Here is a 27,841-nt window from a genome sequence, read left to right on the forward strand (position 1 = left end):
CGTGCCGGCTGCAGCCCAGGGCCGCCTGAAGGTGCAGAGCGCCCCGAGCAGCTGCAGCGCACCTCGTGGGGCAGGGCAGGGCCGGGCCGCGCCTTTCCCGCCCCGCCCGCCATTTTCCGCCGCGGGAGGGCGAGCCCGGGGCCCATGGCAACGCCGGGCGGGAGCAACAGCAGGAGCAGCTGGAGGGAGCGCTCCAGGTGACAGCGGCGACCTGCCGGCCCCCTGTGCCGCGAGGGGCGGCTGTGCCCCGCTCCGGCCGGTGAGACCGCCCCGCCCGCCCCTCCTCCGCCTGCTCCTTCCCCCGTCCCCTCGCCGCGGGCGGCCGTGTGGCGCGGGGCGGGACGGGCTCTCCCGAACCCGGCTCTGTGGCACAGGGCCCCGCCGGGATGCACACGCAGCACTGAGGAGGCTCCACAGCCACCAGAAGCGCGGGGAAGGGCGGTGTTTGGCGCCGGCCGGCCGGGCCCTCCCCCTGCCCCGGGCCTGGCAGCTCCGCCTCCGCCCGGTGTGACGCGCTGGGACGGGACGGGCCGGGCCGGGCCGGGCCGGCGGCTACCGCGGCCCTGGGGCTGCTGCCAAAGCCGAGCTCCGAGGGGTTGGGTTTGTGTGTTACGGAAACATCGGAACGCTTAAATTGTGCCTTCCCCTATTCCGAGCCATATCCTTCTTCACTTAATTTCTTTAACTGGATTTTGGGCAGGTACCGATCTCAAAGTGCTTACTGAATTCTTTCTGCAAACTTTTCTCCAAGAACATTGAACGACTGTTTGATAACAATTTTTGGTAAAAAAGAATTGCGCAAGAATTATGGAGCCTGCCCTTCGCTTTGAACATCAATGTGTCTTCTTACAGAATTGATGTTAACAGCTTTTTTCTGAGCTTCATTCCCAGGCTGCTGCCTTTGTCCTGTGCCCAGAAGCCAGGGCAGCCACCCACCCTTGGCATTCGTCTCCATGCAGTAGTAGGTATCCAGAAGGAGAGGGGAGACAAAATTCTTTCTGCTGGTGGGCCTTGTTTGCTTTTCTTCTGGGTTAAGGGGAGGGGGGGGGAGGGAGTTGCCTTGAACTTGCTGTACCGAAACATTGTGTTAAACACATTAGAACTTTGCCGAGCAGTGTAATCAGCCAGTCCTGCCTGTGATGTTGTGTAATTCAGCTGAAATCTGTGACCCTCACTTGGTATAATGAGCAATTTCTTCCTTGGGGGAAAATTATGTCGTGGTGAAACTGTTCTTCAAAATAACCCAAACAACTCAAATCTCAAAACATGAACTAGATGACCTCTTGAGGCCCCTTCCCACTGGAATTATTCTGTGTTTCTGTGCTGCTGCTGTTTGTTCGTACAGTGTTTTGCAGGATGGAGTCCTGGTTTTGAAATTTTCTAGGCTTTGTGCAGGGCAGTGATGCAGCCTGCCAAGCTGGGGAGGTGGAGGTGGGGTGAGACACAGGCACAGGATCCACACAGGGTGTGTTACTGTCAGACTGGAGTGCTGGAGCTTCACTCCCCCCCTCCTCTCTGTAGCAACCCCAAATCTGCCCGAGCTCTACTATCACACTACAGATAATTTGAAAATAGGCAATGGGAAACTGCAGAGGATGTTTTTAATTATATCTAGTGCTTTTTTTCAAATATGACAAACACGTCCGTGCAATATCTCTTTTATATTTTTTAATATTTTTTTACCTTGAATTGTGTAACAGTGTTAACTGCCACTACCATTTCTTCTCCACAGGCAGAGGAACTGAGGCACTAAGACCTTGAGAGCTTCAGTTTTATGCTTTCTTGACTTGCTGAACAGTAGCCCAATTCTTCAGGACTTCCAGCAGTGTGAAATGTAATCAGTGTTGGTGCACTTTGGTACCAGAATGATGACTACTGCAGAAGGTGAATACTAATTGGTTTAGGTTCCTTTCACGTTTGGCTATCTGAAGTTAGCCCCCCTGGCCATTAGATCTACTTACATCTCATATTTCTGTTTACAAGTTTTGTCAAGGTATCAAGATGCTGCAAGGGGTTTGGATATGTAATTCTCATTGTTTCCAGTCTTGTAGTTAATCAGTGGAAAGGCCTAAAGGGAGGACACAGGTCATTTGATACCATGGCCTGGTGACAGAAGATTTTTTTTTTCTTTTATCCTACTGCTTCTACATTTAGAGTTGGATTCTGTGCCATGAATGTCAAATCTGATATTTTTTTGATTCATCACACATTCTCTATCTCTTAAATGTTGCTGATTTAAGCAGTGCACTAATACCCTTTCATTACTCCTCACTAGTTGTCAAGAAGAAGGAAAATTACACTAGTGTGCATGAAGCAGTGAAAGCTGGGGATGTAGAACAGCTTGCATCGATGATAAAAAGTGGAGCCAGTATTAATGAGGTGGATGTAGTTCACAAATTCACACCCTTGCAGTGTGCTGCCCACTCGGGAAGTCTGGAGGTAAAGCATTACCTTAGTGTACAGGCATAGCTGGGCTTTTATAAGTCCCTGTTTCCTTCTTTGGGAGAGGCTGAACACAACATTGCTTTAATCAGACTGAATCAATAATCTCAAAAAATAATCTCTGCCTGCTTTTCTTATTAAATATATTCACCAAGGGCAGGAGTACAGGATTTTGGATTTTATTTTTTTCTTTCTGAAGACCTAGGCAATTTACTCAATCAACTTTGCCATATTTTACAAAATCGTGTTTCTTACTCTGAGCAAAATGTGCCTTATGGCCCCCCTTTCAGACTCATGACCTTCTTTTGTCTTTACTGCATTTTCTCGTTCTCTTGAGACACCTAGAAAATCCTGTAGGTTGTGTAAAATGTTCTAAAGGTGACTGAAAAGGTGAGAAGTGACATGAAAATATATTCATTCTGCTTACCAGTGTCCCATGCCTCACTCTCCATAGAAATTGTCCTAATACACTTTATTTTAATAAATGAAAATGTTGAATAATGGTAGAGAAATCAGCAAGTGATTGCATCAATATTTTAAACTTCCAGAAGGACTGAACTGATGTGTTCAGTACAACATTCTCCTTCTTGCAGCCTCCTTGTTCATTGTTCATGGCAGTCTAAACTTGAAGCAGCAAGGCCATTCATGTCCCAAAAGAAAAAACATGAAGTTCTTGCTAGACTCAAGAATTGCTAAGTGCAGAGCTGCTTCTGGAATGTAGAGACACTGTCAAGAAAATGCTAATGTCAGCCCCAAAACCAGATTGCTTACCTTCCCTTTCTGCCTCTCTAAGTTCTGCCATTTTTCATTGGACTCTCCTCCTTTGCAATCAGTCTGTTAGACTTTATTGAATTATCTGTTTGTCACTAAGCTCCTTGGCAGAAATAGTGGAGGAAGCTGTAAGATGGCCTGAAAGAAGATAATAAATCATAAGAATATATAATAAAAAGTTCTAACTGTTCCTCTAGCTGTCTTTGAATAGTTCATAAAGCTTTCCATTGCAAGCAATGATATCTGTTGGAAAAAGATGAATAAAACAAAACTAGGCCATGGAAGGATGAGAAGAGATATGGGATAACATGCCTAAGAAGCCTAATAAATTAAATGAGGCTTTAAATTTAGTATGTGATTTTTTTTCTGCCAATAATTTTAGCTGGAATTAATGTGAGCATGTTTGCATTGTTTTTTCCAATGCTTTAACCTCATGCCATAAGAATATTCTCACAGATTACATTTTAAATCTGGAAGAGTAAAATGATAAAGTCATACTGTAACATTGATGCTGGGGTCTGAATTAGTAGGTTATTTGCACATTTTGTACCCTTGGGTGAAACCTGGAAAGTATAACTTACCCATAACTTCCTAATGCACAAATACCTGTTTAAGGCATGCTCTGGGATCTCCTATTTCCATAAGGAAGTATTCCAGCACTGTTTTGAAATGTAACTGTGATGGATGGATTCTAGTTGAAACGTGCCTCAGAGACACGATGGGTACAGTTAAATAAGAAGCCTTTGGTTTTGTTGAGCAGTGCCTTCAGTGGCTGCTCTGGCATGGAGCCGACACCGCACGTGTGACCGTGAGGGGCTGGACTGCGACTCACCTGGCAGCCATCCGCGGGCAGGATGCCTGCATGCAGGTACTGCAAATACTCCCTCTCAGGCAAAAGTTACTAGGGCAGACCTTAACACTGGACAAATTCATTATGAAGATCAGCTGAGGGAGCCCCTCAGGGAGCTATGAGTAGCTCATTTGATGTCTTGACATGTCAAATTAAGTTAGTCGTTTTCAGAGCAGAGCACTCATTTGCGCTGTCTGTGCAAACAGATCTGTTTTGTGCAATACCAGACCCCTGAGGTCAGCCCAGAGTTATCCTGCTGGTCATCATGCACTGTCCTTCTAGGAAATGTTTGCTTTTTCAGCTTGTGAAATGAACGTGTGCTTTGCATTTCTTTCAGGCCCTGTTAGTGAGCGGAGCGGACGCAGCAGCTCGGGACGAGCGCGGCTGCACGGCCTCGCACCTGGCTGCAGCCCACGGGCACTCGTACACGCTGCAGAGCCTGCTGCGCACGGGGGCGGTGAGACTCCTGCCGGCCGGCCTGCTGGACTGCCTGAGCCCGGCAGCCTCTCCCAGGCTAAACTCTCCCTCGCTTAAACCGACATTTAGGGCTGGAGATTAATTACTGGGGGGGAATTTATTCCATGGGTAAATTTATGGTTTTTTAGATTGTGATATACATTTAGGGACATGATCAAAAAATGTAGAGAGAATCAATAATGTGAGTAAATCACTTTCTGCTGAGTATGTCATTAAATGAGCATCAGGTACTGGCGTGATGGTAATTTTTTGCAGTTCTAAAAATCTTCTGTAGTAAAGGAGACATAAACTTAAAAAAAGAGGAAGATTAGTCCAGATGCATATTTAAGGAATAATGACCAATGCAGGTCACTATGATGATAAAAACATGTCTAAAAATGCACCTTTTCTAAGTGTATTAAGTAAAAGCAAGAACCTGTGAACAGTACCTGTCGTGAAGCTGGAACTGCATGTAACGCAGTTTGAACTTTGAAAAACGTTATTTGGTTTGATTTAAATAATTTAACACAATGAACAGTGGATTTCCATATATAAAATTTGTCTTGTGTCTTAGGATTCAGAAGTGAATGAATTAACTTGCTACTTTCATTTTAGGATGTAAATGTTTCAGACAGGAATGACTGGAAACCTGTTCATTATGCTGCTTTTCACGGTCGCTTGGGGTGTTTGCAGCTTCTTGTTCGATGGGGAGCGTGTGTAGATGATGTGGATAACAATGGAAACCTTCCAGGTATATCAGGATAAATCATACGTTTTAAAACCTTTGGTTTCCAGTTGTTGTGAAATGTGATGATTGGGCAAATTATAACTAATTCACAGCAGCAGCATTTGCTATTTGATTCCATGCAATCCACATAGATAGCCCATTTTTTCCTAAGTGCTACTGTTGGTGACAGTATCCCATTCACTTCCTGTTGCTGCTAGCCAGGATGAGAGCTCATAAATGCTATTTGATTCCATGCAATCCACATAGATAGCCCACTTTTTCCAAAGTGTTACTGTTGGTTCCAGTATCCCGTTCACTTCCTGCTGCTGCTAGCAAGGATGAGAGCTCACAAATGCTGGGACTGGGAGCAGGTGAGCAGCATCTCCTGTGTGTGTGATGGAGCTCATATGCCAGTGGAGGTTACAGAGGGATAGGTGGAGGGGGAGGTAGTTTCAGCTGCCATGTGCTACTTTTTGACTTGGTGCCAGTGTAGTGAGCTTGCATGCAAGTTTTTGTATCCCACTGTTTCTTAACTGATTTTGTGAAACAGTTGTTTTCATTTTCCTGTGATTTCTTCATCTTGATTTCTGGAATACTGCTTTTTTCTGGATTATCTGTAATTTCTTTTCATAATTATCAATGTATTCACTTCAGCACAAAAATTTGCCAGTGATTGTTCCTTGCTTTTTGTATTTTCTCAAGTATCCCTCTCCCTAACATCCTACTGCCTCAATATTCTCTGTAAGCTCAATGGTATTGTTCATGTCTTGAATTCTCCTTGCATCCTTTTCATTTTAGCGTTTTCCTTCTTATGGTTTGTCACATTATTTGTTCTAAAGAGTATATATTATTTGCTCCAAAGAGCATTTCTCTCTATAACTTGTGCAGTTATCTTTATAAATCCCTTCTTAAAATCTTTTACCCTCTGCTAAGGACTACCTTACCTAGGAAACAGATAGCCATGCTGTGTTTTGCAAACCTGGGGCTTGTTAAAGGGTGTGAGGCTCCTGCATCCCAGCAGGACATCTGGTGCATTAGCAATAAGGGGTCACAATGTGAGGCACCCTGGGGGCAGCGTGGAAGGCATCTTTATTTGCATTTGGGAACACTTCCCCGATAACAGACTTCTGTGGAGAGAAAGCAGATGCCAGCACAGTTCTACTTAAATGCTCTGTATAAAATGGTTAGTAGAAAACTGCTTTTGTTGTGTTTTGGTATCTACAGAAGCTTGATCTTCCAACCTTTGATCTGTTTCGTTTGATTATATTATCTTCCAAAGGAAAGAGGATATTTTGGAACAAGGCTAGTAAGAGATTAGTAGAAGTACTGTGCAAACCAGGTTGTTGTCTGCTTGTGTAACAGAAGTGAACTTAAATTATCTTTACATGCTTCAGCTTCAAGATTAGCTGAACTGTGCAATAATTTTTCTGAAGAGAATACTGGAAGAAATTTTTTTGACGTTGCAGTGCCAGGCACCTGAAACTTAGAAGCTGGCTGCATCTTTTTTATATGTGTGTTACAGCAAGGGGTCTAAGTATCATTGCTAATTTCCTTGCTATTATTTTGGAAGAAAAAAAAATTGTGTCTCATTCAATGTACAGAATGGGGCTGTGCTTATTAACTGAACATTTCAATTTGCTTTTTCTCTATTCATTTTTGGGCTACTTCCATGCTTCTTTTATTGCTCACTAGTCAAACCTATTCTAAATATTTTTCACAGACACAATTTTTTAACTGGTGGCTTTGAGAAGAGTGAATATTTTTAGTCTGATTTTATAAAAGGCAAGATGAAACACAGAGAAATTGGGATACCAACAGATTTCAAGGTATCTGAAAATGGATTTGTAAGGGTTGAGTCAGTTTTTCACTAGCTGACTTACCTTTAGCATGGTACCCTTCTTTTTCCTTCTTCCTGAGAACCTAACTCACTGGCTAAAATTCAGACAATGGCAAAAACTGCCCTTATTTCAGTGAAGCTCAGATTATACACTATCATCTGTACAGAGGTATTGTCATCTTGCTGTAAAACCATTGTCCATAGCCTTTTAGAGCAATTATGCTCTGGAAAGCTGTGGATGCTTTGGTTTGCTATAGAGAACTTGTGTGTGCCAAAAATGAATTGACATGGGTTTTTTGGGTCCTGGGCCCATTGTTTGTTGATTATGAAGACAGTGAGATTCTTATCTGGAGACAAACTAATCCTTTTGTTTCTAGAACATCAGCCAGCTGTTACAGAGCATTTTCATGGAGGGATAGATCATAATAAGCATTTATTTGGCAAGTTCTTTTCATTAACGGGGTTAGAGGATATTACTTATGTCAAATGAGTCAGCATGTGTTTGGTACCTCTTACTTTGGTGTAGGCCCAGCACTGTGGTAATATTAAATAAGTAAACCTCTGCATAGCCTAAAGGTCAGGTGAGGAATGTACCTTCAAATATTTTGTCCAGTAAAGCACCTATCACTGTCCTCATTTTATGGGTGAGGTAACCGAGGGTGTGTTGCGTCTTTTTTGTGGTGGCACAGTAGAGCCTAAAGCAGAAATGGCCTTAGCTCCTAATCAAGGACACTGCTTGCTGTCCCCCTATGAAAGTATCCCTGGGGCAGCAGGGTCAGCGAGATCCGTGTTCCTGGGGAGGTGAGGCCCAGCAGTGCACTCTCTGAGCTAGGATTTGGTGCTCTGCTGGGAGTCTGTTCTGTCTCCTGCAGTCAGCTCCACCAGGAAATCATCTTTGCAGATCCCATCCTTGGCAGCTTTACCTCCTTTGCCTAGAGCTGAACTCTGTCCTGGGTGGAGCTGAACATCCACAGTTCAGCTGAGGCTGCTCTTCCCCCTGTGCAGTGTTGGATGGCTCAGTGCTGCTAGATGAGCCAGCTCTAAGCAGTGGTGGGAGCATTGCTTTCTCCGTGGGCAGCAGGGCTCAGCTCTAGCACCCTTTGTTTCATTTGTGCTGTAGCACATCTGGCAGCAGTGGAAGGACACTTGCATTGCTTTAAGTTCTTGCTCAGGAAAATGGGCAGTGTTACACACACTCTGAAAGCCAGGAATGACCACGGAGAGACTCCAAGGGACTTGGCTGAACGGTTCTACAAAGATAATATTCTGCAATATATTGATGGTGTGGAAAAAGAGAAGGAACATCCAGAGACACAGGAAGGTGAGTATGGATCAAGATACACTTTAAAAAAAAGCATTATGTGTAATTCTGCAGAAGTACACAAAGGTGTACTTGTTATTTCAGGCCTGTGAAATTAATCTCTTAACTGCATGAGGTGCCTGTAGCCATAACTAAGACATGTTTAGTCAAGTGTCAGGTGAGCACTGCTGGTTACACAGCTGCATTTCAGCTGATTAAGGAGCATTATCCTTGCTACCTCTGAAGTGTCCATACATAATTTGCTATGAGGGAGGTGAGCTGTCAGACAAATACCAGCATGTTCAGTAGAACTGCTGGCATCTGCTTGGAAACATGTGCCTTTCATTTTCAGTTTTAGCTTTCCCAGCTCATGATGCTGCTTTCAATGGGGACTTACTAGTGGTTAGAAGCCTAGTGAGAAGTGGAGTAATAAACATAAATGAGCGGGATGATAAAGGATCCACTCTCCTGCACAAAGGTCAGTAACTATGATCTGTATTTCAGCTTTTACTCTTTGTTGCTGATTCATTTACTTTGTTTTTCAAGTGGCTGCTTATCAGAAAAACTTAATGAAAACCAGCATCTCATTCCTTGAGGGCTTGGAAAGGCAACCCCAAACCCTGTATTTTGTAATGTATGTGTGCATGGGTCACTTTAAAAACAATATAACCAAGCTCAAGTCAAGGAAGAAGAGCTTACAATGAAGAGAAATCAGCATCTAAACTGAAAACTAAGTAGCTCTGACATTTATTAACTACTTGAATATTGATATCATGTCAGGTTTGCTAGAATTAATCCTGATTTTCAGTGATTGAGAAAGAACAGATCAAGTACATGAATTCCAGCTCTGAATGATAAGCAAGGCTGTATCCTAGCTATAAAAGTTTTTAATTTTCACTTAATTTAATGTAACTAAATAGTTTTGATTTTTTTTAATCAGGCGAGATGTGGCCTTTAGAAACATCTGGCTGGCTAAATATAAGAATGATCTGTACTGTGGTCTGGGCCCTTATTTACTGAATACATCAGTACTGTGGGGATATGTTGTAAAAACCACAACAAAATCATTTGGTAGGATGCTGTGAAGAAAGGTAAACTTCTGGTTGACACTTTGGCATGTAGTGGACTGCTGGCATTACAGAAAAAATGGTTCTTTTGTGTTTGGGGTTTCACAGTATTATCTGAAAGAAGAAACAAAAGACAAAAGAAAGAGGGAAGCATTTTTGTAATATGCTTTTAACACATTTCCTGCATTTCTTTTTGATTAGGTATATAGTAGATTTAAAAAAACATAATTGAAGTTCTTATTAAAATAACTGATATGAAGTGATTTTAAAATTCCACTTTTTCTTCTTGGAATGATGCTGACCTATGGTTGTTTCATCCCCAGTGTTTACATGCTGTTGTGACTTCATTTCCTTATCTCAGTAAGAAAACAAATACAAAAGATATCCAAAAGGGAGTGCTGTCAAGAAATGGATTTATTCTTCCTTGAGAAAATCAGTGTACAGTTTAATCTAGTCCTGCCAAATACCATCTTCCATAAGTGAGACGTTGTTCCTGGTACCACATGGTGGGAGCAGTGGCCATGGCACATCATATGAGTAGGGTTGTGTTAGGATGCTGCTGAGAGGTGCTGTCTTGGGTGTCTGCCCCAAGAAAAGCTGTACCTTTAGCTCCAGCACAAAGCCCTGCTTCTCTCTCCTGAGACAGCAGCACACACCCCAGGCTGGGGCTGCCAAACTGTGACATGCAGGCCTTTCAACTAGGGCAGCAGTTATTTGTGTGTCTTGTGCTTCATACACGAGACTGGGCAAGTTTAGTTTAGCTTGTGTTCAGCAAGAGCTGCCAGTACTAGACCTAGAAAGAGTCACCAACCACACTGCATGCTCTTCCCCAAAACTCTGTGTACCCAAGTGATTGTCAGCATCTTGACACAGAGGCTTCCCTTGAAATAGTATCTCCCTTGTGGTGTCTTAGTGAACCCCATCTCTGACTTGCCAAATAATGGCAAGTCAGGACGTGTTAGGTTTGAAACACTTCAGTTGTATATAATTGATTTGTGTATGCCTTCCTTCTCTTAGCTGCTGAACAGGGGCATATCCATTGCTTACAGTGGTTGGTTGAAATGGGAGCTGACTGTGACATTACAAATGATGCTGGAGAGACTCCAAAGGATGTAGCCAAGAGGTAGCAGTACATATCCTGTAGCTCTGACATTTATTTACTTATTTACTTATTTACTTTTATGTATCAATATCATGTCATCTTTGTTGGAATTAATCTTGATTTTCAGTGATGGAGAAAAAAGAGATCAAGCCCATGAATTCCAGCTCTGAGTGATAAGCAAGGCTGTGTTGTATCTATAATATTGTGACTATAAAAGGTTTTAATTTTCACTTAATTTTATTTTCTTTTTAGTGAGGTCAGACACAAAAGAGGAAAACTAGCTCATTTGCCAGAGGACAGTTTTGAGCCCGTATACTCACAGTTTGCTGTACAAAGTAAATGAGGCCAGCTGATTTTTGCATTAATAAAAATAATGCAGATTCTGATAAGATTCAATTAAGAAACCCTGCAAAGGAAAGAGATGCCTCTGATGTAGGAGCCATTGCCGTAAGATTCCATCGAGGCAGAGCTCATGCCATAAGAATACTACAAAAAGCAGATAGATAACTGTAGTGTGTGTCCAGTCTTCCTTTAGTTCTGAAACCCCTCTGATAAATGGGAACATGGGCAGTTTGAGAGTTTCTACCACATGTGTTTTTCCAGATTTTAACTGTTCTCTGTGCAGATTTGGCCATCTGGCAGCTGTGGAACTGTTGGCACCAAGAACTGGAAACGGTAACTCTAGTGATGAAGAACTAGATGCAAACAACATCAAGTTTTTTGAAACACATGGTGTGGAAGGGAGTACAGATAGCAAAGAAGATTTAACCCTGGATGAAGCAGAGAAAAGGAATGCACGTGGTAAGCACTCTATTTCCATCATTCCTTGCTTGCAAAAGTTGTTATCAAGACGTTATAGCCCTAACTAGGACAGTCCCAGCCAACTGCTCTTTCTGTTATAAGATGAGATGGTTGACAGGATATCTGTAATACTGAGCATTGAAACAAATTGGGGAATATTAGAAAGCAAGCAGAAGGCAATCAGATCATAATTGTCATACCATTTTAATCCATGCTGGTGCAACAGTGTTGGATTGCTATTTGTTTTTGACATCTGCTTGCTGTGTGGGTGTCAGGTGTAGCTCAGTGTTTGCTGAGCAGTGTGATTTCTGCTCATTTGTTTGTGAGACTATTCTACAGACTATTGGATTTCAGCATGACTGTCTTCTTGCATTTTACCTACCTGGAGAACTCTGTTTTACAGTAAGGGCCTATCACAAGATTAAAGAACTTCAGAGACTTCTAGAAATTGCCTACAGCAACTACAGACAGCTGGGGGGAGTAACTGAAGAGGAGAAGATGATGAGAAAAGAAGAAAGGAAAGTTGAGAAGTAAGGTCATTCTGCCCTGCTAATATTTAACTCTGTGGGACCCATTTTAAATCTTCCTTTAAAGCTGATTTACACTCAAATTTGCATTTGGCCATTCTGTCTTTTCCACTTACCAACTTCAACCAGGCCAAAAGAAATGAACTGCAGCAATTTGGCCATTTCTAAACTTCTACCACCACGATTAGCCCCCCCAACACAAGTGCTTGATAGGTCCATGATTCTTGTGTGAGATCATCTGTTCAGTCTTCAGGTTTTTCTGCAGATGTGTGCGGTAGGTCTGGTAGTTTCTGGCTGTTTTGTTTCCTCTGAGGATGCCAAATACATGTGTGCTCTTCAGGAAATCTGAACATAGGCAATAGTCTTAGCATGGCTTGAATGGAAGAACACATACAGCAGAGATTATTCAGTGACCTGCTAACATTTCAGTTCATTGGCAATATGTTTCTGTGCTCAAGAAAGGATTAGCTTGTATCCAGAATACAGGAAAAAAAACTATCAGCAAACCTGCCCTTGCATGTGAAGCATTGTTCATAAGATCTAATTCTCAATGTCTCCATTAAATCCAATGGTTCTGTTAGGTTGGTCAGGTGATTTGATGGACAGACTGTCTACATTTCAAAGAAAAGTCTATCCAAGATTTAGAGACTTAACAATACTGCAGCCTCCAAGGACAGGCCTGTCTCCACCTCTGCCTGTCAAAGGTTTGGCTACCCTTTGTTCTCAGCCTCTGTAGATAACCACCTCCATCATGTGTTTGGGCCAACTCAAACCACTGTCTTTATTTGGTCACTGTCTGGGGGGCTTATATGCCATCAAGAAGACAGCAGACTTAGCAGTTGATCTGGAGCAGGTAATAGGTGCCACAGATTGCAATTAAGTACTATGTTTTGCAGCCATATCTGAGCCAGGAAACTGAGGTCAGGATTTCTTCTGGTTCCAGATCACTCTTTGACTCAGCTTATGCTGAAAGTCCATCTTGCTTAACTTGATATGTATACAATAGGTGACAGACACCTCTGTCCGAGTTAGTTACCATGAGCTCCTTTCTCAACTTCTTGGAGAGGTGTAGCCACTTCTAGGGCATAATTAGATATGTACTTCAGGATGAGATTGATCACTTCTAGAAGTGTCTCTCCTGGTTTTAGAGGAGGGTGACCAGCTTAAGTGTTGATGCCACTTTGAAAGGTCAGAGCAATCTGGTTTTAATGATGGAAAAATCACTGTTGACTACTGACAGACAGGAAAGTTCATTTTGGATAGAGCAGCTGCTCAAAAACTAACAATGTCTATTAGAAGGCTCTGCTGGGGCTCTTTCAGGGGTGTTGCTTTTTGTGGCATGTGTGGCTAAACTAGAAAAATTGTGAGGTTCTTTGAAGGATTTCTCCCACCTGTGAAGGCTAGAAAGCATCCCTAGCCCCAAACTATTCTTTTCAAAAAAAATGAGGCTTCTCAGAATACCTGCCTACCCTTCCCAGGGTGACTATTTGTAGATAAACCCCAAGGTGCTTGTATCATAGGCCAGAAAACCTCATTATTGATAAAATACTTAATGACAACAACATTTTGCTAGATGAAAAGCAGGAGTTGCCACTTGGGAAGGCCACTGTAGCAGATTTTGAAGATTTCTGCTTTAGTCTAGTTTTTCTTTTGCTGCAGGAGGCCTGGTGTGCATCACTTCACAGTGCTTTAACCAGAGTTTGTTGCAGGAAATTGTCACCATGGGTGTGTCACACAGTTTGGGAGCTGTGCCTCTTTAATTGGAAGCATGGAAGAAGTCAGCTGTCCCCTGAGCACAGGCCATTCTTGCAGTGGCAGTAAAGCTGATTGGTAGCTCAAAAGGGCCTGAGTCAGGAATTCCTCACTCTGGGAAACAGGGAAACATGGAAACATGGTAGGTCTTGCTGAGAGCTTTCCTCCTGTGCTGTTTGAATGCATAGGACAGATGTCTCCCCTTTCCTGTTACTGATCTTCCATCCTTGTAGCTGGGATCGTTCATCCTGATATATGAGAGAGCCGGCTCAACTCCAGAGACTCAGTTTATGTGTGAATTACGTGTCAGCTAAACAGTTCCAGGAATCTCAAATAATTTAGGAGCCCTTGAGGGTGTGACCAGTGAGATCTTGTGCAACTGTGTATAAGTCAGTCATGCAAGCTGTCATCTGAGTATTCCTCATCCGTGCCTAAGCCAATCAATAGGAAGGGTGTAGAAGCACCAGATGTGATTGAGAAGGCTGGCCTTGACCTTTCCAGAATGCTGCCGGCTTTGTGCTTTTTCCCTGTTTCATAATAACTTCGTGGTTGCTTGGGCGCTTCTCCCTCCCCCGCAGCTGGAACTTGGCCGGGTCGCAGGCAGCGGGGCCCGGGCTCGGTGTGCGGGCAGGCGGCTCCATCTCGTGGTGCCATGGCGCTGAGCACGGCTGGCAGCCGAGGAAGGACAGCTGCTGCTCAGCGCTGTCCCCAAGGCTCCGGAGCCTGAGCACAGCCGGCGTGAGGCGTGCTGCGCTGCTTTCTGCGTGACAGACCTGTTCCCTGGCAAAGGCACTGCGCCACGGGGCAGGGCTGGATGTACTTCATGCTCTGCTTGTCTCCTTTGCTTTTGGCAGGGCTGTGAGGGAGCTGGAGGCGCAGCTGGAGTATGAGCGAGTCAGGCGGGAGAAGCTGGAGAGCCAGCTGGATGATTACCGTGCTGAGATAAACCAGCTCCGAGAGGGCCGGGGGAAAACCCGCACCGCCTCTGCTGCCTCCGTGGTGAGTGCCACACCAGCTCCCCGGGCGGGGCACAGAGGCCCCTGCTTGCTGCTTCTGTTGTTTGTTCCCTCTATTAGAGGGCACAGTCTAGAGAAAATGTGCTACAGCTTTCAGCTCGGGACGCTGAAGTGAGGAGGAGCCCTCGTGTGGCCTTGACAGTGTCTCTGCTGTGAAAGGATATCAGTTTCTTTCTGTACCCTGGCAGAGAAGCACTGCTATTCTTCATCTGAATGTTCACCTAAGGAGTGGGCTGATCCCCAGTGCTTCCATACTGCATATCCAGTGACTGGCAGCTCCCCTTGGCTGAGACCTGGTGTCTGAGACTCGAATAGTGCTTCAGGAGAGGTGTTGTCACCCCCTAAAGGGCTTCCCAGCCTGCACGGGTGTAGAGATTGCTACCGTGGGTCCCCAGAGGGGGACAAATTCAGTAACGGGGACTTGATCCATGTCACGGTGTCTGGAGTCAGTCAGGCATACTGAATGAGAGCCCAAGAGCTCATAGAAAATTCATGGAGAGAATTCAGTCTGTTTGGGAAAGGAACAGTACGTGCAGCACTAGGAGTTCTCAGACAGATTCTATTTTGAATTAAAAATTAAGCTTTTTATATGATAGAGACATAAGAGGAAAGAGGACACCAACATTGCAAGCAGGTGATGATGATTCTAATTTTTTACTTTTCATCTGTACAATAGATAGATGGCAATAGATGATGGTGCTTCTATTTTTTCAGAGCACTTTTTATTTCCCAGACTATTTTCCACCTTTTCAGTCAATTGCCTCTGCAGTCTTTTTTTTTGTGCTTCTTGGTGGAATCTCAGGCTCTGAATACTAGGTGCCACAGCTGTATTTCAGAGAGGCCAGCTGCACTTTTTCAAGGATGTTTCTGCTTCTCAGCCTTGTGATTGCCAGGCTAGCAAACATTTTCTCTGTCAATATTTTTCATTAGGCAGTTGTGGTTTTTTTGGTAATTTTCCCCTTCTAACCAAGCAGCCTTTACTGGCTGAGTGACTGCTACAGCCAAGGGACCTTCCAGTCTCCCACTGCTGTGCTGCCATCCCATGCCCCAGGACTGTGCTCTGCCCTCAGCTTCAGTCTGAACACAGTATTCTGTGGTTACTCCCAGATGTAGATTTTCACATCCTTTCAGTGGTTGCTGTTTAATGGCTGCAGTATTCTTTGTTTCAGGAAGCTGAGACAATGGCCAAGTCTTGCAAAGATGAAAATAAAGAAGCAGTCAGCCTGCAGCCCAGGAGGAATGCAATTACACCGAGGAACGAACCTCAAAGGAGGGGCAGCAGACTGGAGGTACAAAAGCAATATTCCAGATAATGCCAAGTGTTTGCACAGCCCAGCTCTACAGACGAGCTGTGGGTCTCTACTTTTCACTGAACTGTTTTTAGTTCTCTAGTTCTCTGGCCTAACAACAGGAAAGTCACAGGCCCTCATAATTCTGAAGAAAGTATCTCCATTCACTGGTCTATTTTGTACTGCCACCTTAGGATAGAAAAAGTGCATGTTACCTCCTAGCATATTCAGTGTGGAAGCTGAATAGTGGGTGGGAGAACTACTCAGCTGCAGAGGGGTGCCAGGCACCTTGATTTCCATCTTTAGTCATTCCTAAAGAAGGCAGGAAGTGACTCCTTTGTGAGGTTCCAGCTGACCTGCATCAGTTGGTCTCTGGGCCTAACTCAAGGCTGAAGGGTTTACTAAGTTATGGGGTAGCTTGTGGTTAGAAATTGCAACCCTGACCTCTCCCCCATACCTAAAAACCATTAAATAACTACACATATAAAAGCTTTTCTGTCAGCTGTGTGCTACCATGAAATTATTTTCTCTCTGGAACCCTCATTTTGAGACTTAGAAGATAATTATTTTAGTGCGTCAGTCTTGAGCCATCCTCTCCTTAGTACCAAAGAAAACTTAATCTCTGAGAATTTCAAGGATACTGAAAAATAAAAATCCATGGTTTTGTGTACACCATGAAGGAGAGGCATGCTGACTTAACAGCCTTGCATCAAGAGCCTGGTTCTTGATGTGTGAAATGATGGTGGTGACAAGCTGCACCAGATGAGCATATTTCCTGCATCACCATTGGTGCTAAACTTTCATGCAGAAATTGTCAACCAGACAGCAAATGTAAGAAATTAATTTTATTTTCTTGAATGAAGATGATAAATAATTTAATGCAGAGAATGTAAGAATTGGCAGAATACCAGCAAGTTCAACTGTAAACAGAATAAAACAGCAATAAAAAAAATTGCCAGTACTCAGTACTACAACAGTCCTTAGCCCATAAAAGGCCTATTTTTACTTCAAAGTTAATCCAGAAAGACTTAAAAAAATATTATTATACTGAAAGAATCAAACCAAGCATATGCATTTGTACTCAACAAGATGGAACTGCTTCACTTTTGGAAGGCATCCACTTGTGTTGCAACTCCGCAATAGGAACTGTCAAGTCCTTGCAGAAGGCAGAGTGGTCACGAGGGTCAGTGTATCCCGTGGGATTGCAAAAACGCCTGCAGGAGGGGGCAGGAGGACCACCACCACCCTGGCACCACTGAGATTCTGAGTATTTCCGTATTAAAAGCCAGATGCTATGCCCAGAAAACATGTGCAGGTTTCTTGGAAATACTCTGTACTACTTGAGGGGAGAAGTTAAGAGCATTTATCTGCCCCAGAGCTGCACACAGCTGCTGGGAGTGGCGGCATTCCCCCTTGGAAAGGCAAAGACAGAGAAGTTTTCCCATTCTTTGGACCTCTGGGCTTACAGAAATTGCAGGAGATACTAACAAAATCTATAGAGACATTTTATACATGAGATTTTGAATTAATGTAAATCAGTTTTCAAGGAAAAAAAAGGTTCTTTAGTAAAGGCCCTGGAGTGTGTTTTTACATATGTAGATTAAAAAACCAAAGGGACAAGCTTGAATTCATCAAAAAAGTGAGGAACAGCCTGGAGGCAAAATCCTGAACCTATGTTCAAGATTAATTTACTTGGATCAGATTAGGTAGGTTGAAGTCTGGTATTACCATCCCCATACTGGGAACTCTAATTTGGGAATTGTATTCCCATTTCTCATAAAATGTTTAATATTTCTATTTTGAAAGGAGCCGAGAGTGAGAATTTTCCAGAAAGAAAACAAATTCAATTCTAGAAGATATTAGGAAACTTTCTGGTATAGCATAAGGAATACTTTGAAATAAATACAGTATTGAATAGGAGGCAATGAAATAATACTATTTGGCTACTTCCCCCCAATTATTTTGATCTTTAGTGTTACATATTCAGAAAACATTTTTATTGTACAGTTAGAATATCAAAACCAAAAGGTGCCAAGGTTATTGTCAAAGTGGTGTTGCCTGGGTGGCCTTTTCTGTCTGTATTTAGTGCAGTCATTCCATGCAGATCTATTTCCAGAACCTGTAAAACCCCAGTGCTATTGCTAGGCAAGTGAACACTGAGGCTGTTAAAAACAAAAGAAAAACAAAACAAAACAAAACAAAAAAAAAAGGAGATAATTAGCTGAATGCTGTTGTACCACTTTATCCATAGAAGAAATCAGCTGCAAACAGATGGAGGAATTAACAACAGAGCAGAGCCTCCTAACCCTCCCAGATTGCTGCAGGTGTGACAGAACAATTCCAGAAGCCAGTGGCTGGTCTCAGATGCCGTATCCTGCACAGCAGCAGCAGTGCTGAGATGGGAGGCCCAATGCAGCAGCCTGAGGAGCCACATTTCCAGGGACACATCGCAACAACTATGCTGGGTACCTCAGAGCACCACAGGCTGCAGGGGCTTGTACTACTGCCACCCAGCTACTGGAAACTGCACTGCAGGAGAGCTGGCTGCACCAGGGCTCATGTTAAGACATCCCAGATTTCCCACGGAACCAAAATGACAATGAATTTGAAAATGGGCTGTCAAACACGACAGCACTCCTGAAACCTGACGAGTTGTCTTTTGGATTTGTTACACTGCTGTTTCAATTAGTGTTAGAATAAAGCTAATTACATTTGCCTTTGAACTTATTCTCACTTCCAAATATAATGCATTACTCTCTTTTTATCCAGCTCCTACACAATAAAAACTTCACTGGTTATGTACATATTGAAAAGACTAATCTCAAATTATGCTTCTGAACAAGCAGAAATTTGTTCTGCTTGGCAGGGGAAAAGTACAAGTCCTGCCACACAGAAACTCTGTGTGTCTGTGAAGACTCATTGGGAGGCAGAACTGGTCACTCTCAGACCAGTCCTGAAAGACAGCAAACCTTCAGGTAAATGACCTCAGCAAAACTTCTGTAGAAACTCCATCACATCAACGACTGCTGCAGCAAGCAGAGGTACTGTCAAACTGGGTAAGGTGTTTAGGCTTTTAATTTTTTTTAACCATGTCCATATTTGTCCTAATCCCAGTTCTGGGCACACTCCTAGTCCCATGGTGGCATGCTTCCAGCTCTTCTGTGTTCTCTGTCACATTTCTTCCAGCTGGAGGGGGAAAGGGAGATCTCCTCCACCCAATCCCAGTTGCCTACTGCTACACCTACCCTCATTTAGCATTTACTCTGGAACATAATTTTATACAGCCACAACCCAGTCCCAGTACTCACCTCCTTGCCTGTCACATACCTGCCAAATAGCGAATGGTATCAAGTTTATTCGATTCCATGAGTGTTTTTAAGGAAGCTATTTCAGTGTCAATTTTATTACTGATTTCTGAGATAATACTGTTGGTATTTGCATCCTGAAATATTAAAAGACAGCATATATTTGACAATGGTTTCTAGCCCCTTCAGCTTTCCAAAGCTGAACTAAAATACCATGCTACCAGAAACAAGAGAATTTCCAACCTATCACTGCTAGGAGACATTAGAAGACAGAGAAACTTGCTTCATACAATCTGGAAAGATTGCTGAAGGCATAGACAGTAAAAGAAAAAAACTTCAATGATCATAGAATCACAGACTGGCTTGGGTTGGAAGGGACCTTAAAGACCATCTCATTCCAACCCCCCTGCCATGGGCAGGGACACCTTCCACTAGACCAGGTTACTCAGAGCTCCTTCCAGTCTGGCCTTGAACACTGCCATGGATGGAGAGTCCACAACCTCTCTGGGCAACCTGTGCCACTGTCTCGCCACCCTCATGACAGACTTTTGTCTCTGATGTGCCAGTGCCTCCTGAAGGAGACACTGGCACATCAGAGCCAAAGAACAGTATCAGAGCACACAGAATATTCCTGCATTTTTGAAAAACAAAGGTTTTAGCATTCACAAGGCATATCGCAAAAATGGAAGATATACTCAAGATGGGACACAGTCCCTCTTCAGCCCCTTAGACTTTGATGTTCTCTAGCAGCTTTGGGACTTCCAGCCCTTGAATTGCTTGGCTGTAGGCACCTGCACCATCCCTGTGATACAGCTCATCAGTTAACACTGGGAAAAAGGAAGCATGACAGCTCACATCCCAGCTGTGCCAGCCTGTGACAGTACTTGGGAAGTGAGGGACAAGGCTGGAATGCCTCCCTCTGCTGACTGGAGTTCAGTGTGAATCCCACAGGCAAGAAACACCTGCAACAGCTCTGAGTGACAGAGCCTGGCCTTTTGCTTCACTACACCCATAAACATAGAAGCTTTCACCAAAGTTTGGGGTCTACAGAACATGCAATGCATATCTACATCCTGCTTTGTTCAGTCCTTACTTTTTTATGAAACTCTGTCGTTGCTTCCATCAGTTTCCTCTCCTGATCTGTAAACTGGATAAAAGATACATCACAGCTATAGCAACAGCAACACAACATAAAGCTAATAAGGGCATCTCACAGACCAACTCACCATATCTGTCACCCTGCTCCTCTCCAGGTTTATGTCTAGCTTGCTGTCAGCTCGGATTTTGCTGGTTTCAGTCTTCAAAACAAATTAAGATTATGAAAATAGCTACTTATTCTCCCTAATGGGAGTGTGTAGGTACTTGCTGTTTACTTACCATTAGCTGTTGTTTAACTTGATCTAATTCAATTTTCATTTTCTAAGTGCAGAGGAGAAAAAAAAAGATTTTTAAAAATTCAGGAAACTTAACTAAATGAATCAGTGATCTAAATGTTATCACTGCATCCATGCAATTACTCTTTCCCCATTTTTCCTCCCAATGGGGCAATTTGTTCTTGATTAAATATCCTAACTAATGTGTTTGAAGGTACAGGCATATATAATCTGCTGGGATTTTTCTTCAAAAGAAAGGATTTCTTTTGTTACAATGACGATCTTGTTATTCTGAGTCTAAAGACAGCAGAGAAATACCAAAATACCATGAAGTAAAAGCAAAATGTGTCTCAATCACCAAATTAATTAAATTCTTGCAAAGGACTGGCTGACTCCTCTACCTGCACTATATGGTTAATGGCCAGAAACTAGCAGTTACCCTTAAATAAAATTACAGAAGCTGAAAAAATGTACACATCTTAGAATCCTTTACAGAAGATCTGAGCAGGTCATAGCAAGTGAATTACATTTTTATGTGATCTCTGAAGTTGTAACACACAGGCTCTTCAATTCCGATGAAAGCATCCAGAATTACTTTTACATTTATATTTTGTTCCACAAAACATCAGGTAAAACACAACAAATACTGGATTAAAATGCTTAATGAAAATATATATTAGTACCTCATTCTCTGCTCTCAAGTTTGCAAATTCACTTTTCTCCAGGATGACCATATCTTTTCGAATGGAGTCCAAATGTGCCATTACCTGCTGTAAAGTTATTTCCTTTGAAAAATAAAACATGCCATTGATTAAGGTGCACTCTTTCTGACAAGTAAAGAAAAAATGCTTAGGTCTGAAACAATGAAATTAGCTACTGCAAAGCCCAAAAGTGGGGAGTATCTCTAACAAGAATGTAACAGAAACAGACAATTTAATACCAGCAATTTGTTTGAAAGACTCAAGAGTTTTGTGCTTTTTCTGTTGCTTTAGTTCACCAACTCTGAACTTAAGCAAAAAGGCCAGAGGTGTTAGTCCAAGTAGCAATGAAATGAAATAGACCTGAAACTACAGGTCCCTCCTGCAGTCTCTTCCATTTTCAATGAACATTCAGTAGCCTCAGAAGCATTAATTGTTGATCTGAATGCAGCTCTTACTAAGCACTTCCATTTCCTGCCTACAAGCTCATTGAAAGCCAAAGACTTAATGAGTATCGTACTGCCAGCTTCAAAGTCTGATGGACAGAAGTGAAACACTGCTAAAAAGCACTGAGAAAAGCCTTCCTGGAGTTTGAACTAACAAGTTCAGAATTCAACCACTACATATAAACACAGGAAGAAACTCAAACCAGAAAATAAAGGAAGAAGCTCAGAATTTTAAAATGCTGAAAGCAATACTCCTTCACCCAGCATATGGAAGTTACCCTACTATTTAGCATGGAAAAAGGCACATTGCTGTGCGATTCTCTGATGCACAGTGATGGTTTTGATCATTGCTCCAGAAGGCTGTGCAAGCTGAAATGATGTGCTGTTCTTCTTCAATTACTTAAAGTAATTAAGCATTCGTTGCTATTTTATTTGAACTGCCAAGCCTTTCTTCTAACAGAGTTTTAGCTTACTGGCATTTACTTGTAATAAAAGCTGTCTAACTTTTTTTTGCCCCTTCTAAATCTCAGAAGAAAACAAGAACTTTTGTCTCTGTGATTTTCTTTCATCAGAATGAAAACCTTTCTTTTTGGAAATCCTATTACATGCAAAGCACTCTAAACAGAATTTTCATGGAATTCTATTAGGCAGAAACACTGGTTTTTGTAGTGTAGTCAGTATTGATAATGAATATTTTCAGATGGTATGAGGCATATTATCTCCTCAGTGTAAATACAACCAAAGTTTTCCCAGGAATTGTCAATCTTCATTGTGTTCAGTGAAGTAGTCAGACTTCAGTGGAAGCTGGTCAGGGCCTATAACCTTCTGCTAAAATCCCAAGTGAAACGTAGGAAAACCTGGCACAGTGAGGTGTTTATAGTACTAGAGAGAGCTGCTCACTTGTGTTTCAAAGATGCACACACGAGCCTTTATAGCACAGATGAGTTTTTACCTGCTGGGCCTGTGTAACCATGTCCTTGTAGACAGTGTCTAAGCTGACATTGGACAGGGTTATCAACGCCGACACGATGGTCTGTGCCTGCTCCTTCCCAAAGCCTAGGGGACAATTGAAGGATGAGAAGTGAAGGTGGTATTAAAAATCTGGATAAGGAGCAAGAGACGCTCAAGTGTCACACCTAACCACAGTGGCACGTGGGAATTCACACAATGACTGGGAACTGACAGCCAGGAGCCAGGCACTGCGACTCCACCTAGAAAAAACAAACTTAATGCTGCGAAAATCTGAAGCACAGCACCTTTTAATATACTCAAAGTCTAGATAGGCAGCTGAAAGAAAGACCAAATTTCTTCATACAAGATCCACACATTCATGCATTATAAAAATAATTTAGCAAAAGTTTACTTAATAATTAACTTTCACAAATTCTGTTAAAATCAAACTTACCTTGAGCTACAAAGCATGCATTCTATAGAATAATAACAAGTAATTCTGCATATATTGGAACTGTCCTGCCGAGATAAGAACACATGCAAAACTGATTTTTAAACTGCTGCATCCATTGCCTGCAGAATGAACTCAAACTGGGATTTTTGCTTTCTGATGATAAAAAGTACATTTTGTCTGTAACTTGGTGTAAATTTGAAGTGTTACAGATGATGTGTGGTGAATAATGGGGAAGAAAAATTGCTCTCATTTTAGTTGGATCTGGTCAAGTGCTGACAGCTTTTGCCCTAGAGATTTATTTCCAGCAATCTGACTGATATGTTGTGTTTCAACTACCCCATTTTATAAAGTGGGCTAAATTAACATTGAAAAATGATTTCAAGGCACATTATTTAGAGGACTATGCGACTGCACCCTTCTAAAATACTATTACTGTCCAGGTGCACCACTGGTTTACATGTCTAAAAAAGCTACACATGCTTTATGACAGCTTCCTTCCACTGCCAAGGGTGATAGTATTGCTTCAATTTCTCTGAATTTTCAGGGTTACTTAAGCTCTTGCCAATTCCTTATGTTTCTCTTTCTCCATAGCAAGAAATTACTTTGTTTTGTGAAAGTTTAGAAAATGAGGAAAAATATATATAACCAAGAGATTGAAGCCTGAAAACTGCCTAAAGTTTGGGAAAAATTAAATGGATCTTTTACTTTTGTGGTTTTACCTATACAGACCTGTCACTGAGGTAGAAGTATTTGTAGAAGTTATAGAACAAATTAAACTGAATAACAACTGGCACCAGACTTCACCCCACAAGTTCTAAAGGAGCTTGAAGGAGAAATAGCTGAATCAGTTCCTGGGACAAGTCACATTTCACAGCCTACTGTGGTTTCCCATGGACTGGAAAATAACAGTGCCAGTTTTTAAAAAGCAGTTCTAGAGACATGTAGGGAAGTACAGGCTGTCAAGTCTGACAAGCATGAAAAAAAAAACCAACTTAGTTAGCACACTACTATAAGTCTTTTAACTACTAACACATATTATTATTATTGGAACCAAATAGTGGAAACAGTCCTAACCTCTGACTGTACAAAGCTTCTACTGTCACTTGGGATTTTAAAAGATAGTTGCTAGTCTGATGAAGACATCAGCTCAAAGCTCAGCAGGGATGAATAAAGCAAACTAAACCCTTTGAATTACTAGGAAAAGGAACAGAGAACACAACAGACACATTACTTTACTATGCAAATCCATAGGACATTAAATTGTCAAGTAATGCCAGCACTGTTCCCTGAAAACATGAAATGGAATGGAATGTGACAGAAGCAGAAAATATTAACAGAAGGGCATCATGAATAATCAAAAATATGGATAATCTACTGCTTCAGGAAAAATGCAACAAGCTAGGATTCTTCTCTTTGGAAAATGATGGGGCAATATGACAGAAGTTTGCATAATCATGAGTGACATGAGAGACTGAATGTTCACTCCTTCCCACAGAAGAGCTGAGTGGGCATCAAATTCACCTCACAGATGCCAGATTCTGCATAAACAGAACATGCGGATGTCTCAAGTTCCATGAGGAAGGACATTCTGGATAGTAATCAGTTTATAGTGGCTCAGGGACTGCATAAACTTGTGAAAAGATTTCCATTGAAGGTTAATAAAACTCTCAACTGATTTAAAACACCTTCAGGGTGACAAACTGGAAACTTGGAAAGTACAAGGGGATATGTGACATCCATCTGCCCTGCTGAAACACTCCTCTGCCTGGAGTGTCATGCCAGGGCTGGATGGAGCCTGTATCTGACTTCAGCCAGTCTCACTCACAACACAAGAGTGGGCACTGAGAATGTATCACAGCACCATGCTGCTGAAAATACTTCTCATTGGGAAAAAAACCTTTCAATTATTCTTAGCAGGCTAGTAGAAGGAATGTGACAGTGGTCACAAGGGTTCTTGATTGATGGAAGAGACGAGAACGTTGACTCCATGTTCAGAAGGCTTGATTAATTATTTTATGATATATGTATTACATTGTAACTATACTAGAAGGAAAAAGAAGGAAAGGTTTCCAGAAGCTAGCTAAGCTAAGAATAGAATAGAAAAGAATGCTAACAAAGGCAGCTGGCTCCGACCTAGAGAGAGAGCCAGCTCTGCCGTGACTGGTCACTGAACTAAAACATCTACACGAGACTAATCACGGATCTACCTGTTGCATTCTACAGCAGCACATACCTATTGTTTACATTTTGTCTCTGAGGCTTCAGCTCCTCAGAAGGGAAAAAATCCTAAGAAAGGATTTTTAGTGAAAAGGATGTCTGCGACAGAAGGAATTTTTTGAAAAGCTTCATTTTTGCTATAGAAGTCTTTAACTGTTACTTCACATTTGTTACCAGTGTTATGTTCCTCAGCTGGAAGACACCACATGAACCTGCCTACAGCTCCAAATGAGGTAAATCTAATGTCCCAGTTGCTTGCATGGCACACCAACAGATGCCTCTCCTTCAGCAGCCTGCTCAAGAGGCTGCCAAGACATTTTACACCACCAGGTACTGGCACTCCGGGGAAACTGACAGCACTCAAAGTTACACTACTTAATATTCAAAGTTTTCCTGTGAATTATTTATCTGATATCACTTACCATGGGCTTCCAGATCCTGCACTAAAGCATGGGTATCAAAGGTCACCTTCCTCTGCTCCAGGGGAGTGATATCAATTCTTCTGACATCATATGACTTCCTAACGAACGTGGCAGCAAAACCTGGAAACAACCAAACATGCCTTAATCTTACCTTGATTGGCTTATCATACAATACACTAATTTTAATTTCTTTCATCACAGAAAAGCTGCATGGATGTTGCAACAAAAAGCTGGGTTACAGCACACACCAGAAACCATCAACCCTTTTCCACAGGGAATTTACACTAAACAGGACTTACAGATCTGTCTGAAGTGTGTTCATGTAGCTGTGCAACAGACAAGCATCCTGACATAGCACAAATAACCCCCACAGCCAACTGGTCTATAATATCTGGGAAACATCACTTAAATAATTTTTGTACTTGTAACACACTGAATGACTTTATGCAGTTAAGCATTCCTTGTTATTTTCTTTAAATTGCTGAGCTTAAACTCCAACAGCTTTTTATTTTATCACAGAATGGTTTGGTGTGGAAGGGACCTTAAAGATCAACTAGTTCCAACCCCCCTGCCATGAGCAGGGACACCTTCTACCAGACCAGGATGGTCAAAGCCCCATCCAGCCTGGCCTTGAACACTTCCAGGAATGGGGCATTCACAGCTTCTCTGGGCAGCCTGTGCCAGTGCTCACCACCCTCACAGTAAAGAATTTCTTCCTTATATCTAATCCAAATATCTCATTTTCAGTGCCTTGTGTGAACATAAAGCTACAATAAAAAAAGAAAAAAGATATATGCAAGTCTTATTTTCATGAGAATGAACTTCTTGGTTCACCAGGAAAGTAACTGGGCAGTACAGAGATATGATGTTTGTATCTAATACCTCAGAGATTAGGAATACCTAATCTCTAAAGAGGCATTAGTTAACCTCAGGTATTAGTTAAAGATCCACTTTATTTATGATGTGGCCTCCCACAAGCAGGTTTCACTGCTTCTCCTACTTTTATTTCAAGCATATGTTTCTCTTCACCTGATGTTTGTGTGGCTTTGCATATTACAGATGCTGCCCTGATTAATTCTTTGTTATCTAAGCAGCCCTGTTACTTCTTAATCTGTTTATTTGAAACTATACGCACTGCAGGCTCTCTGCCTTAACCAAATTCTGTGTCTTATCCAGATCTTTACTCAAAAGATTTATAACATTTAAACAGGGGATTTATAATTTTGTGCCGCTACTAGATAAACCAAGTTATGTGCTATCTTACAAATGCTATAAAGATCTGACTATAACTAAACCAGCCACAGTACTGTATTATTAATGACAATATTAGAGTTAAGATGCACCAAATGCTACTTACAAATAATGAAAACCAACTGAAAAACATCGTTTTTATGGAGCTGTCCCAGCTTTTAAACGCACAGCTCTTGTCTTCTGAACGCATAGGTGGATTTTTTCATTGGGTTGAACAGCTACACTGCACAGTCTCAAGAAAGCTGATACTACACTTCTGGTTGCTCGCCACGCTGCTCTTGGCCGCACTGCTCCACTCCTGCAGTCTCGACTGGACGCTCGTCTCCCAGCCCGGAGCTGGTCTCTCCGCAGCCCCGTACCCGAGACACCTGTGGGTGACGCCCTCCGCAGCCCCGGTAACTGCTCCCGCCCCGAGCACCCCTGACAGCCCCGTACGCGGCTGCTCCCGCCCGCGGAACTCACCCCTTGTTCCAGCCCCGAGGGAAGGCGCTCAGCGCTCCCTCACACAGCGCCTTAGGGTCGGGCCCCGCGGCCGCTCCCACACCGAGTCCGGCCAGCGCCCTGCGCAGCCCCAGCGCCGCTCACACACACGGCCCGGGCTCACCCGACACCGGCAGCCACCCACCCCGAGGGGCAGCAGCACGGCGCCGCGGCGCCTCTCACCTCTGCGAGGAGCCGGGGGCAGCCGGGCCGGCATCGGGAGCAGGAGCGGGCCGGCCCAGGCGCGGAGGGCACGGCTGCTCCCAGCGCCCCTCATGGCGCCCCGGCCCTCCGCTTCCACCCGCTC

General features: G+C 42.8%; 2 protein-coding genes across 6 annotated transcripts; one reads left to right on the forward strand and one right to left on the reverse strand.

The window, feature by feature from the left end:
- Nucleotides 1–18,726, forward strand: ANKRD42 (ankyrin repeat domain 42). 4 transcript variants are annotated; one of them, XM_030950107.1, is made up of 15 exons: nt 1–259; nt 892–961; nt 1,733–1,884; nt 2,276–2,439; nt 3,974–4,081; nt 4,401–4,520; nt 5,135–5,270; nt 8,204–8,404; nt 8,736–8,861; nt 10,468–10,573; nt 11,178–11,353; nt 11,757–11,883; nt 14,487–14,631; nt 15,818–15,937; nt 18,189–18,726. In XM_030950107.1, exons 3-15 carry the CDS (start codon nt 1,866–1,868, stop codon nt 18,219–18,221), a joined length of 1,581 nt encoding a protein of 526 aa, XP_030805967.1. In that variant the 5' UTR covers nt 1–259; nt 892–961; nt 1,733–1,865; the 3' UTR covers nt 18,222–18,726. The 4 variants fall into 4 exon arrangements, with proteins under 4 accessions (XP_030805967.1, XP_030805959.1, XP_030805951.1 ...); XM_030950099.1 differs by having other exon boundaries at nt 1–1,004; XM_030950091.1 differs by having other exon boundaries at nt 1–961.
- CCDC90B (coiled-coil domain containing 90B) lies at nt 16,770–27,841 on the reverse strand. Of its 2 annotated transcripts, none has more exons than XM_030950125.1 (9): nt 27,718–27,841; nt 25,804–25,923; nt 22,712–22,815; nt 21,299–21,400; nt 20,620–20,661; nt 20,469–20,540; nt 20,336–20,389; nt 19,265–19,379; nt 16,770–18,099 (listed from the first exon to the last, which is right to left on the reverse strand). In XM_030950125.1, exons 1-9 carry the CDS (start codon nt 27,809–27,811, stop codon nt 18,044–18,046), a joined length of 759 nt encoding a protein of 252 aa, XP_030805985.1. In that variant the 5' UTR covers nt 27,812–27,841; the 3' UTR covers nt 16,770–18,043. The 2 variants fall into 2 exon arrangements, with proteins under 2 accessions (XP_030805985.1, XP_030805994.1); XM_030950134.1 differs by lacking the exon at nt 27,718–27,841 and adding an exon at nt 27,517–27,709.

The sequence above is a fragment of the Camarhynchus parvulus genome, chromosome 1 (genome assembly GCF_901933205.1).
Source record: "Camarhynchus parvulus chromosome 1, STF_HiC, whole genome shotgun sequence".
Taxonomy (NCBI): Eukaryota; Metazoa; Chordata; class Aves; order Passeriformes; family Thraupidae; genus Camarhynchus; species Camarhynchus parvulus.